Source organism: Ovis canadensis, chromosome 1 (genome assembly GCF_042477335.2).
Source record: "Ovis canadensis isolate MfBH-ARS-UI-01 breed Bighorn chromosome 1, ARS-UI_OviCan_v2, whole genome shotgun sequence".
Lineage (NCBI taxonomy): Eukaryota > Metazoa > Chordata > Mammalia > Artiodactyla > Bovidae > Ovis > Ovis canadensis.
The window spans coordinates 206,909,133-206,923,586 of record NC_091245.1 but is presented as its reverse complement, the minus strand read 5'-3'; the positions used below and the strand labels follow the sequence as shown (position 1 = coordinate 206,923,586).

The 14,454-nt window shown below is 42.4% G+C and overlaps 1 protein-coding gene across 1 annotated transcript in view; it reads right to left on the bottom strand.

Moving 5' to 3' along the window:
- Positions 1 to 14,454, bottom strand: part of MCF2L2 (MCF.2 cell line derived transforming sequence-like 2) — a 280,069-nt gene that overhangs the window by 214,950 nt on the left and 50,665 nt on the right. The window contains exon 2 of the mRNA XM_069594515.1: positions 7,595 to 7,678. Within this exon, the coding sequence (XP_069450616.1) occupies positions 7,595 to 7,678 (84 nt within the window). The remainder of the gene's footprint in view (positions 1 to 7,594; positions 7,679 to 14,454) is intronic.

Here is a 14,454-nt window from a genome sequence, read left to right as displayed (position 1 = left end):
CCACCTTGTGAGGGAGCATGGAAATGCAGAAGGAAGAAAGACTGCAGCAAAGAAGCCCATTTAAGGAAGGTAAATAAAACCAGACTCCTAGGAACTAAGTATGATGGTGACTTAATAAAATAAACTTTAGTCCTCTGGTATAATTTTGGTACATAAAGAGGACTAATTTTATTGCAGAAAATACTAGCGATACTTGGCCTACATAAGACCATTCCTTTCAGGGTCTGGGTTTAGAGGAGAATTTGGAACTTTGAGAAATCCCATAGGAAGATGGTGAAGAGCAACAGTGGGAGAGACAGTGAAATGGTTACTGCTATTTGCCTTTCAGTAACTATTTTCCCTTTCTCTTCCCTTCTCCCCCCAAAAACTGATAAATAAATAAATCATGAATCAGGGCACTGGGGATCTGTTCTAACTCACATTGGCCTAACCTAAGAAACACATTATTTAAGTGTGTAAGCCCTTCAAATAGTGTTTCCTCCTGCTATTATTTTTTTTCATAATAGCAAAAGATGTTTATCAGTTTTCACAATCAATAACCAGACAAAAAATAAAAGATAATTACAATCGCAGGCCATAATGGAAACATGATTAACCTAATAATATAAAACAAATACATACAATTTCAGGGGTTAATTAGAGTGATGTGTAAGTGGAAATGCATACATACACATGTTCTCATCTTCCCAGCCAGTCTATGTCTTTTGGTTGGTGCATTTAATCCATTTACAGTTAAGGTAATTATAGATGAATATGATTCTGCTGGGCTTCCCTGGTGGCTCAGATGGTAAAGAATTCACCTGCAATGCAGGAAACCTGGGTTCTATCCCTGGGATGGGAAGATACCCTGGAGGAGGGCATGGCAATCCCTTCCAGGATTCTTGCCTGGAGAATCCCACTGATAGTGAAGCATGGTGGACCACAGTCCATGGGGTCACAAAGAGTCAGACATGACTGAGCAACTAAGCACACACATGATCCTGCTGGGCTTACCAGGAGGCACTAGTGGTAAAGAACCTGCTTGCCAATGCAGGTAGACATAACAGACCCGAGTTCGAGCTCTGGTTTGGGGAGATCCCCTGGAGGAGGACACAGCAACCCATTCCAGTATTCTTGCCCGGAGAACCCCATGGACAGAGGAGCCTGGCAGGGTTCAGTTCAAAGGGTCACAAAGAGTTGGACACAACTGAAGCAACTCACATGAATGCACACACATATAATCCTATTGTCATTTTCTTAATTGTTTGCAGTTTATTTTGTGTATGTCTTTTCCTTCTCTTGTGTTTCCTCCCTAGAGAAGTTCCTTTAGCATTTGTTGTAAAGCTGGTTTGGTGGTACTGAATTCTCTTAACTTTGATTGTCTAGAAAGTTTTTGATTTTTCCCTCAAATCTGAATGAAAGTCTTGCTAGGTAGAGTATTCTTGGTTGTAGATTCTTCCCTTTCATCACTTTAAATGTATGACACCATTCCCTTCTGGCTTGTAGAGTTTCTGTTGCGAAATCAGCTGATAACTTTATGGGAGTTTCCTTGTATGTTGTCATTTTTCCCTTGTTGCTTTTAATATTTTATCTTTGTCTTTAATTTTCATCATTTTGATTACAATATGTCTTGGTGTGTTCCTCCTTGGGTTTATCCTGCATGGGACTCTGTGTTTCCTGGACTTGGTTGACTATTTCCTTTCCCATGTTAGGGAAGTTTATCCTATTATTTCTTCAAATATTTTCTTGGGTCCTTTCTCTCTCTCTACTCCTTCTGGGCCTCCTATCACGCGAATGTTGGTGCATTTAATGTTGTCCCAGAGGTCTCTTAGGCTGTCTTACTTTTATTCATTCTTTTTTCTATATTCTGTTCTGTGGTGGTGATTTCCACCATTCTGTCCTCCAGGTCACTTATCCGTTCTTCTGCCTAAGTTACTCTGCTACCTATTCCTTCTAGTGTATTGTTCATTGTTTTCCTGAGATCCTGGATCATCTTCACTATCATTATTCTGAATTCTTTTTCTGGAAGGTTGCCTATCTCCACTTCACATGGTTATTTTTCTGGGGTCTTATCTTGTCCCTTTATCTGGGACAAAACCCTCTGCTTTCTCATCTTGGTTAATTTTCCATGATGTGGTTTAGGTTCTAGCTGCTCTTGAGGCTTCCCTGATGGCTCAGTGGTAAAGAATCTGCCTGCAATGCAAGAGACTGCCTTGAATGCAGGAGACATGGTTTTGATCCCTGGCTCAGGAAGATCTCCTGGAGGAGCACACGGCAACCCACTCCAGTATTCTTGCTGGAGAATTTCATGGACAGAGGAGCCTGGCAGTCTATAGTCCATAGGGTTGCAGAAGTGGACACGACTGAAGCAACTTAGTGCTCACGCATGTTGCGGGACTATGGTTCTTCTTGCTTCTTCTGTCTGCCTCTGGTGGATGAGGTTAAGAGGCTTGTCTAAGCTTCCTGATGGGAAGGACTGGTGATGAGAAAAACTGGGTCTTACTCTGGTGGGCAGGGCCATGCTCAGTAAAACTTTAATCCAATGACCTGCTGATGGCTGGGATCGTACTCACTCTCTATTAGTTGTTCTGCCTGAGGCGATCCAGTCCTGGGGTCTATGGGCTTAATGGCGATCTCCAAGAGGTCTTATGCCAAGTGGCCCCGTCCAGGACTGCTGCTGCCAATGCCCATCTCCACAAAGAGCCACGGCTGACCCACATGTCCACAAGAGACCCTCCATCACTAGCAGGTAGTTTTGGTTCAGTCTCCTGTATGATCACTGCTCCTTTCCCCTGGGTCTTGGTGTGAAGATTTTGTTTGTGCCCTCCAAGACTGGAGTCTCTGTTCCCCGTAGTCCTGTGGAAGTTCTATAATTAAATTCCACTGGCCTTCAAAGTCATATTCCCTGGGGATTCTCTGTACCTTTGCTGGATCTATAGACTGGGAAGCCTGACATGAGGCTCAGAACTTTCACAAGAGTGGGAGAATTTCTCTGGTATTATTGTTCTCCTGATTGTGGGTCACTCACCTGGCAGGTATGGGATTTGATTTTATCATGATTGCACCCTTCCTACCATCTTGGTTCAGCTTCTTTGTCTTTAGATGTGGGGCATCTTTTTTGTTGTTGTTGTTCCACCATCCTCCTGTTGATGGTTGTTCAATAGCTAATTGCAATTTTGGTGCTCTCCCAGGAGATGAGTGCACATCCTTCTACTCTTGAACCAGATGCTTCCTGCTATTATTTTTAAAGGGATTAAAATTCTTATTGTAAGTGGCTATATGACACAGTTCTGGAATGAGACAAAAGCAGAAGGCTACCAAGAGCTCTAGGAAAGTTATTGCTCTCTTGGCAAAAGGAACAGAAGGCAGCATTGCTTCTTTTCCTTCTTCCTGTTTTGGATACAGACTTGATGTCTGGAGCTGTAGCAGCCATCTTAGGGTCAAGACTTACCTCCAGGCCTATTATGCATTGAGTTGGCCAAAAAGTTCATTTGGATTTTTCCATCTGGTCAACCCAAAAGTTTAAAAACAAACATATCCTATAGTCTACATTTTTTTGTAGCCAAATACTATGCTAAGCACTATCCTTAAAACAACCCACTTTACAGATGAAAAACCCTGCTCAGAGCAACCTACTAATTGTGTTGGAATAAGAACCTAGATTGTCTGAGTTCAAAGGCTAGTGTCTTCATCACACTAACCTGTTTATATTTTCTTGATTCCTAGCTAAGTGCCTGAACTTAGAATATCCCAAGTTCATTGGGGTACATGAAAGTTGTCTTCCACGGTCAGAGCCACCAGATACCCTAGCCCTGTCTACTATCCAATTCCTGCTGATGGCCCTGTTGGTATCACCATCCAGACACTTCAAACCATCTGGCCACAAATCTGGGTGAGGCATCATGCAATGAGCCCTACTCTTCAATGAGCCAGAGGAGCACACTCACACAGCACAGTAGGCCAGGCACCTGTCGCCTAACTGAGAAAAAGGCTCCATCCCCTCCTTCACAGCATCCCTGGTTGATGGGGGCACTGGCTCTCTCTAGATCTCAGTGGAATCTGTAGATAAGTCCACAGCTGGGACATCTTCACTCTGCTTATCTGAATCAGGAAAAGTGCTGTGACTCAGAGCAGAGGCCAGGGCTTGGCTGCCATGGAAAAAGCCTAACTGAGGAGATTCCTATTTTACAACCACAGCTACCCAGGCACCCACAACAGCCCCGTTGCTGACATTTGCTGCCTCTGTCAGGTAAGTAGGGAAGTTAAAGATGAGAAGCAGGCCTGCTAATTCCAAAAAATACCTGCTGACTCAGAGAACCCCATGGCTGCTGATATTTTTCTTGATTTGTAGTGTGGCAAATTCTATCACAGCTAATCCTGCTTTTCTCTCAAAGGAAGGGCAACTGTGAGGCAACAAGTTGACAAGCTCAGAAATGAAAGGATTACCTTTGTCCAGTCAAAGTGCCTCTCCTAAAGCAGAGGTATCCTCTTGGGCCAGTGTGAGTTTTCAGTTCTATGTTCTACATTAAAGAGTGACAGTTATCTCTACTTCTGACCTAATTGTGGTATTATATACACTATCACTGTATGGTTTTGGTCCCTTATAAAAACAGTCATACTGAAAACATGTTTGGTAATATAGAAATAAACACTTTTGAGAGACTAAAATTTATCAGGAAAAAAGAGCAAACATTTAATTAGCAGTTGCAATATTAAGCATTTTTCTTACATTATGCTTTAATCCTCAAAATTATGATGATCCTATTCACTACACAAAGTGAGGAAAGTGAAGCTTAGACAAATAAATTACCCAACATGATACAGCCAGTCAGTAGCAGAATCTAACCATATCTAGAGCTGTCTGGTACAGTTTACAATTTTCCCTAAACTGCCTCTAAGAAATAAACAGAAAAAAATGCCTCAATGTTACTCGAAAGCAATAACTTTGGATATTTAAGTGTATCAATCAGCCACTGGATTCCTTTCCCAGATGAATCATTGTGTAATTTTATATGCTAGAATTATGAACTGAGTTGAGGCATTACAGTTTTGGTGTAAGACTATAGGAATCTATCCTGCCCACCCCATTGTCCATTCCAGACCTTGATGCATGTTGGCCTTGGGCCTTCTGTAACACGGGGCCATAGCAGAAGTTGCCAGAAATCCAGAGCCTGTCCCCATGCTGCCTTCTGTTGTGCACCATCCTAGGCTCACTGCAGGAAGTTATGACACTGCACCTACAGGAGGCTGGCCAGGCACTGCTACCAGGGTCAAGACAGTGGTGCCTAGACTGGGGATGTGGGGAGAAGGGAGTCCACCAGCCTCACAGAACAGACCAGGAGGACTTAGGTCATTTCAGCCTCAGCAGATATTATGTTCTAGCCTCTGTTCTAAGCATTAGCAATACAGGAAGAAATTTTTAAAATGTGGTTGTTTGGTTGCTCAGTAATGTCCAACTCTTTGCAACCCCATGGACTGCAGCATGCCAGGCTTCTCTCTCCTTTACCATCGCCTGGAGCTTGCTCAAATTCATGTCCACTGAGTTGGTGATGCCATCCAACCATCTCATCTTCTGTTGCCCCCTTTTCCTCTGGTCCTCAATCTTCCCCAGCATCACCATTAGCTCTTTGCATCACCTCATTTAAAAATGAGAACCCTATATTTATGGAGTTTTCAGTGACTATCTAAACAATGACCAATGTCGGGGGGGGGGGGGAGAGCAGAGAATTCCATAGAATGTTCTGCGTTGTGTAAAATGCTCCCACCTAGGACACCAACTGTGAAATGTGGAGTGATATCCTGACATTGGAAATTGAATTTCTCTCAGATTCAGTAGGAGAGAATAGGAGTTTGTTGTTGTTTAGCCTCTAAACCATGTCTGATTCTTTGCAACCCTATGGAAGGTAGCCTGCCAGGCTCTTCCGTCCATTGGATTTCCCAGGCAAGAATACTGGAGTGGGTTGCCATTTCCTTCTCCAGAGGATCTTCCCAACCCAGGGATCAAACCTGGATCTGTGTTAGCAAGTAGATTGTTTACCACTGAGCCACTTGGGAAGCCCATGAGGAGTTTGGAGTAAAGTAAAAAAGATTTAGAGAAAGGGAAAAAATGTGATGATTTTTGCATCATATTTTATAGAATAAAATTCATGCCAACTACACATTCTTTCTGTGATATAACTAAGATGACTTTGTTGCTTTTTTTTTTTTTCAGAACAGATATAAAGGGAGAGTGACTTGCCACCTTATTTCTCTGTAATATGTGCTGAGGACATCTAATCTCATTAACCCATGCTTCTAAGAAAGGTTTAACTATAATTCAGGATTGGTCTGTACCTCCAGTTTCAGTAAAGTCATGTCACCCTGGGCTAAGAGAATAAAAAAGAATAGTATTCTAGTAATGGCAAATTTTCAGGGTTATACCTATGCTCAGAAAATTTCTAGCATTAAAAAGAATTTTTTTTTAATTTTTGGTTGTTTTGGGTCTTTGTTGTTGCATACAGGCTTTCACTATTTGTGGTAAGCAGGGGCTACTCTTCATTGCAATAAATGGGCTTCTAATTGTGGTGGCTTCTCTTGAAATTTCTAGCCTTTGATTAATGTTGTTGCTACTGCTAAGTCACATCAGTTGTGTCCAACTCTGTGCGACCCCATAGACAGCAGCCCACCAGGCTCCCATTCCTAGGATTCTCCAGGCAAGAATACTGGGGTGGGTTGCCATTTCCTCCTCCAGTGCATGAAAGTGAAAAGTGAAAGTGAAGCCACTCAGTCATGTCTGACTCTTTGTGACCCCATAGACTGTAGCCTACCAGGCTCCTCCGTCCATGGGATTTCCCAGGCAAGAGTACAGAGTGGGTTGCCATTGCCTTCTCCGTTGATTAATGTTAGTCTTTCTTTATTCCTAATCAAATGCTTAATGAAAATTGATGTATTTAAATCAGATCCATTAGAGATAAGAATAAAAGACAAATCTCTCAGAGAACAAATTACCTCAGTAACATTCATAAACTCTTAAAACCAAGATTGTCTTAAGGTTGGATCTTGGTAGAACATTCAATGAGAATATTGGAAGAACATCATGGTGGCAGCTAATGTCATACTCGTTTCTTTTTCTGTCCTCAAAAACTTCAGCTCTATTCTCTACAACCTCAAAGAAATGTATTCCTTGGGAAAGATCAAATCTCACCCAACAGCAAAAGGAGTAACATCTATGAGATCCCACCCTCCTCCTGCTGGACAATCCTCAGCTCATTCTAGTCCTGGGTGAGGCTTTGGGGATGACTGAGAAGTGAAGTGGCTCAGTGGTGTGTGACTCTTTGCAGTCTGACTCTTTGCGATCCCATGGACTGTATAGCCTAGCAGGCTTCTCGGCCTATGGAATTTTCCAGGCAAGAGGACCGGAGTGGGTTGCCATTTCCTTCTCTAGGGGATCTTCCCCATCTGGGGATCGAACACAGGTCTCCTGCTTTGCAGGCAGACACTTTACCACCAGGGAAGCTCAGGGATGATTGAGACTTTAATATAATTCTAATCAAGTTCAAAAGGCTGAACCCTTCCAGTGAGGCTCCCTCCCGCCAAACCAGTGAAATCTAGAAATGCAAATGAATTTGCACCTTACCTGAAAGAATGGCAAATTGTCTGTGAAGTTGTTCAATTATATCCACTGCCACCAAGGGCCTGATTTCCTGCTGCATAATTTCATCTGTACAAATGAAATACAAATTAGGTTAAATTTCTGCAAATTATAAAGAGAATTTAAAGGAAGAAAGGGAAGTTCCATCACTAGAGAAGTTTGGGATATGGTTATCGAGATATGGTTATGGGCACATTATTCTCTTGAGAACTCAATTCCTGACAGGCAGGGATGGATCTGCCTGTCATGAGCACAGGAATAATTTCTAGTGCCTCTCCCAAGGTTTAGGGAGGGACCAATGCAAGGAAGAAACCTTGAAGTTTAAGCTTCAGTAGCTTCACAGCAAACCTGCCAGGATGGTTTCATTACCAAGGCAGGTGCTTAGGGTCTGCTCACTCCTTTGGGTCTGTAGGACATTTTAAATACAAACAATGAAAGTAACCAGAGTTCATCTCAAACTGGGTCATGAAACCAATCTGGGACTTACAAAGGTTCTTTGATTTTTATTCTTTTCCTCACTTCCTTCCTTTCTGCCACTCTCCTTAGTCAACTCCATTCCTTTTTCCCCTCCCTTCCAGAATACCTCACGGAGCCTTTTCCAACTGGCAAACAAATAAAGATGATCCTCACTGAACCAAATGTTACAGGTTTCCAAAGCAAAAATTCAGATCTTTCAAGCACAAACTTACAAATGTCCTCTAACCCCAAAGAGTGATTTATAATCACTAACACTGCTTTTACCCATTTGGGGAAAGGGGGCTAGTGAGAAGTGAAGACTGAGTGGCACCTCTTAACCTGGCCTGGGCAGAGGAAGACATTTTCATGCTTTTTTTTTTTTTAACAACACTAATCCTTTATTGAAATGGCTTTCATGTAATAATGTCATACCCATTAATAGACCTCAGCCATTCACTTAAGCCCATCTAAGTAGCTTGATCAGATTCCATTAAAATAATGTATGATTTCTTTAATTCCAGCATGACTTAACTACAGATTTATTTCATACTGAACTTTATTTATTTTTAATATAAATTTATTTCTTTTAATTGAAGGTTCATTTTCATGCTTTCTCTGCCTACGACATTATTATCCTCATTTAACTATTTCCAAGGGAACCTCAAGAAATGAACTAGTTATTGTTTTACAGCAGTAAACATCAGGTTAGATTAAGGCACAAACCAAATAACTTTGTATGTTGAAGCTAAATAGGTTATCTCAAGTGTTTTGGCATGGAGACAGGGTAATGTGATTTTCTAATACTGATCAATCCGAAGGTAATATTTGGGAAGCTCCTCCCAAAGCCTTGGTGCCGGGGTCCAGCCCCAGTGGATCCAGGGAATTTGAAGCATGGACGGCATTGGTGAGGAGAAACTTATTTATTTATTAATATAGAAATATAAGGTTAGATTAGGAAGAAATAGTGTAGTGGGAAAATTAAGTGGAGAAAAGAGGCTGAATAACTTGGTATATGTGGAAAGCCAATAAAGTTCCAGACAAGGAACTTGCACCATCTACGTTAGGCCACTGGCGTCCGTTTGAATATCGGAGATTGCCCCGCCTCGGGCTCTCTCTCTTACAGATCTTAGAAGCCGGGACAAGTAAGTATACATGGTGAGCCTCCATGCCCCAGATGGGAATTCAGCCGGAAAAAGAAAAGAACGACATGGGGAAGCCCAGCATCGGTGCAAGACTCCAAAAACTCCACTTTCAAAATTAGCTTATATACCCCAGGTTGTACATAAAGAAATAATGGAATATGCAGAGTTATGCAGGGGCAGCAGTCCTGACCCTCACTGAGACAAAACAAGGCTTTCTTTTTGCATACCCTCCCGTATACAAAACGTCTCAGGTGGTTTCCATTATCTTCTGGCCAAGAGGCCTGTTAACATTTTTATGGCTCTCTTCCTGGACACTTGTCTATCAACCAGAAAACTCCTTTTCCCTAGAAGTGTTTTTTCTTTACTCTGCATCACCCTCAAAGTACTAAGTAAAGTTACATTCCTGTAGAACAAAGGTGCAGTGGGTTATAACAAAGAAAGTACTTAACTCAAAGATCTAATGTTGCTAATACCAGATCTACTACCTGTTTTTCTATATACCAACTATATCTAAAAATAAAAGATATGAAAATTTGGCAGCAAGTATTGGCTCAACAAATGAAACCTTTAATCAGTCCTATTCTAATGATTTTGACTCCTCGGAAGCCCCTACATTCCTAGGATGTTTTAAGCTTCCTGTGCCTCCCCCTGTCAGGAGGCCTCAAGCAATCACATGCGCAGCTGTACAAGTCCTGCAGGCAGGCTAGAAAGCCATCAGAGGGGTTTTTGGATTGGAACACTCTTTCAAATGCAGAAGACTAAAGCCCTGAATTGACTTTTTCCAGAGAATGTCAGAAGAGTGGAAAAGCAGGCGGATTCTTATTTGGGGGGTGGGGGGTACATGCTCAGGAAATGCCAGGGGGAAAACCTGAGATCTGACTTGACCTTGCCCATCAGAACTCTGCCGCATGACCTTGTCACGGGTGGAATTCCTCACGCTGGCTCCCGGCACCTTGGTTTTCACTTCTCAGCTTTGGTGTGTAGGTTACAGATGATGCATATGGAGATGTACCTAGTAGGTGCTACATAAACACTAGCTCTGTCCGTCACTCTGGAAAGGCCTTTCCTGTATTTGCTTTCTGAAAGTCTTATAAGGGGTGGTGCTGTTGAAACCCCAAGATGCTTTTCAGTGAATTCTACCACTTTTTCTGGAGGGAGGAGGGTAAAGCCAATACACTTTCCACTCTAAATTCACTAAAAATTCAGACTCCTGTATCACAGTCACAGGTGTTGCCTCCTACAATCAGTCTGCATGCAGTAACAACACTAAAGTCACTATTTCACAAAACAGGAAGGGCCTTCTCTGTTAGATTCACAAAGTAAAGCTTCTAACAGTAAAAAGATATGAAGTCTGAGATCTGCTTGAAAATATTCCATAATTCCCTTCTGCCAAAAACTACAAGGAGTGGGAGATGGCAGGTGGGGTTTGGGGGAGATGAAACCAGATTGACAAAATGTGGATAATTGTTGAAGCTGGTTGACGGGTCCTTGGCAGTTCATTATACAATTCTTTTGCATATATTTGTTTCCGTAATAAAATTTAAATTACAAATGGACAACAGCATAGAAAGTTTAAGCATAAATAGGAGTTATACAATTGAAGAGTTTTTCAGATTACAATCTCCCAGTGATCTGAGTTGTTATTTTTCCATACCTGAGGCAGTCTATTTAAGGGAAAGTGAAAAACCAGAGAAAAACCAAGATCATAAGATGCAATTTATTGTTATTTTACCTCAATATTTGAGGTGTGCTTTAAAGTAAACATTTTAATTTTTAACATTTGTTTATTTATTTGCCCCAGGTCTTAGTTGTGCACATGGAATCTTTTAGTTGTGGCATGTGAACTCTTAGTTGTGGCACATGGGATCTAGTTCCCTGACCAGGGATTGAACCCAGGCCCCCTGCATTGGGAAAATGCAGTCTTAGCCGCTGGACCACCAGGGAAGTCCCCTGATAAACATTCTAGATTAAAGAGGTAAGATCTGAAAGAAACAACAGAAGTGAGTTAAGCTAATGATCCCCGTGTCCCATCTCATTTTTTAAGTGAAGGAATGGAGAGATTCTGACCTTGCTTGTGGTCACACAACAATTTCAGTGTGGAGCCTGGGTCAGCCCTGGATTACATGACTCTAAGAGGGCAAGCGTGATAGTTTCTAGACCCCTCAGCCTTGAGGAGCACTGACTTCTGCCACTCCTGAGATATTGACTGGTGTCTCTCATCTTGGAAATTGCCCAGCACTCCAAAAAGATATTCTCACCTGCTTCCTATGGTTACAAAAGGAACAATACTAAAATTGATGATTTGTTTTTCCAAGAATAGAAATGAGTTGATTTGCCTTTGGCCCCAGTTTTGCTGAGAGTGGCATGGTTATCCTTGAAGACTTCCCAGGTCTCCATGAAGGGACCTCATAACCCAACCTGGCCTGCTGCAACAGAGCATGAAGGTTTCTCAAACTCAGTGCTGACTGAGTGCATGGAGGCGTGACCTCAGACACTGGCTTTAGCAATGCCTGATACCTGCAGGCCATGCTCAGTTCAGCCTCACTCATGCTCTGTACCAGGACAGGCACATAAGACCAGCCCTTGCTGCTGGCAGGCCCTGCTACACACTCCCATGGAGATGGGGCAGGGAAGGGAGTGCAAAAACTCTTTGGTCTAAAGGAACACCTCCCCCTACAGTGAGAAGGAAGCTGCCTCAGATCCACACAGCCCTGCCTGCTAAGGGCTGTTTCTGCCAGTTTCTAGCTGGGCAACCATGGCAAGAACATGCTGAACCTCAGGGTCCACATGTATAAAATGGCTTTTCCTTCTCCAGGAACAGCTGGGCACAGCCAGTGACAACCCACTGACGTGGTGGTACCTGCTGCACCCTGCAAGTCCCTTGGTCCTGCGTGAAGGTTTCCTGCTTGCTATTTTGGATACGTGTAGATTAAAGTTTGTCTCTTTGTATCCCATACAAGGCAAAGGAAAGTGGTAATTTGTATCACACACAAGGCAAAGGGAAGTGGTAAGTGAATTTTGACATAATTTCTATCCTATGCAAAGTTACAAACAGGCCTGGAAAAAAACTTATCCCATTTTGGTCTCTTATATATATACAAATGTGTGATTATATGCTACCCTAGACCCTCAGTTCCAAAAATGCAGGAAGTATCCACAAAGCCCTTTGAGGTGATGGAGTGTACCCCAGCACATCCCATAGGAATCCAGTCTTAGGCAGCAAGCAACACATCTTTGTTGTCCACCACCCCCCAGCCACCCCTCAACCCCTGTCTGAGAGCAATACAGACTTTGGGGCAGGACCCTTACTACTGACTGCAACCTCCTCCTCAGGGCAGAGGGCAGGAAACAGGCTGATAACACCCAATGCAGTTTAACTGTTGCAACTAGCAAGAAATAAAGGGCGATGAAACACTTAGCCTATGTTCTTGCTGTTCTGAGACTTGGGTCACACGGATTTAAAAGGCTCAAGTATGGTCTGAGGAAAAAGGAACCAAAACATAAATACATAAACTAGTCATGAAATTAAAAGATGCTTGCTCCTTGGAAGGAAAGCCATGACAAATCTGGAGAGTGTATTAAAAGTCAGAGACATCACTTTGCCAACAATGGTCCGTATAGTCAAAACTATGATCTTTTCCAATAGTCACGTACAGATGTGAGACTGTATGTGACTATTATGTGAGCCTAAGCCTTTTTGGACTATAAAGAAGGCTGAGCACCAAAGAACTGATGCTTTCAAACTGTGGTGCTGGTGAAGATTCTTGAGAATCCCTTGGACAGCAAGGAGATCCAACCAGTCAATCCTAAAGGAAATCAGTCCTGAATATTCATTGGAAGGACTGATGCTGAAACTCCAATATTTTGGCCACCTGATGTGAAGAACTGACTCACTGAAAAAGATGCTGATGCTGGGAAAGACTGAGGGCAGGAGGAGAAGAGGGTAACAGAGGATGAGATGGCTGGATGGCATCACTGACTCATTGTACATGAGTATGAGCAAACTCCAGGAGACAGTGAAGACAGAGAAGCCTGGCACGCTGCAGTTCACGGGGCTGCAAAGAGTCAGACATGACTTAGTGACTGAATGACAAAATTAATAAGGGGAAAATGTATGATCTGACCCAAGAAGGAAGGCAGACCCTAGTTTGACAGACTGTGCTACATGTCTACTTTGCCCAGAGAATCTGGTAGGCAGAAAGGATGGAAGGATTTGCTGTTAGCTGAACTAGGAATGGGACCAGGATCTCCACTGAGCCAATGTTCATGACACTAAAGAAAGCACTAGCTCTGAGCCAGCCCTCACAAGACACTTTACAGATAACTCATTTTTTTAGTTAATAATGACAGAAAAGGAACGCACCTAGCACAAAAATGAAACTCCTCTTGCCATTCCATCCTCCTAGCCCTGCAACTAGAACAGACTTGACTGCTGAGAAAATACTTATAGACCAGAGGCTCTGAGGAATCAGTTGCTAGGCTGGTACAAAAAGCCACCATGGCATCATGCTGTGTTTCACTTGTTTCTCTCTCACTCTTTTTCTTTTTGACTGCACTGGGTCCTCATTAGCTGTAGCATGCAGGGGGCATGTGGGATCTTAGTGCCCTGACCAGGGATCAAACCCACATCCTCCGTATTGGAAGATGGATTCTTAACCTCTGGACCACCAGGGAAGTCCCTCACTTCCCTTACTGGCTAGGTTAGAAAGAATGCAAAAGCATTTTCTTTCTTTTACTGAGTCCAGTGCTATAGCAATACTTAATCTGAACCAGATGAATTAGTATTGAAGTCTTGTCCATTAGTTAACATTGAAGAACAGGCACTTGGAAAGCAGATGAGAGAATTTTTTAAGGAGAAATTTAGAAGATTTTAAAAACCAAAAACACTAAAAAATGTCCAACTTCTAATAGTGAAATAATGTAATTAAAAGAGCAATAGAATGTCTCATTTCACCTTAAAGCAACATACAGTGCTGGAGTTATGCTGGAAAACTAGTACTTCTGCATGGCCTTGGGAGTACAGCTGGTAGTGCCCTTTTGGAAACTAGTTTCACAGTATTTTACCCAGTGATTATTGCAGAGAGTACATATCAAACCCCATATATATAATAAATTGATATATATATTTAAATTTATTTAATCCTCAAAACAACTCTAACAGCAAGCAATATGGAACTAGATTTGCTGGTCCAAGGCCAAGGAGAATGAGAATTTGAACCTAGTTCATTCTAAACTCCAAAGCCCAAC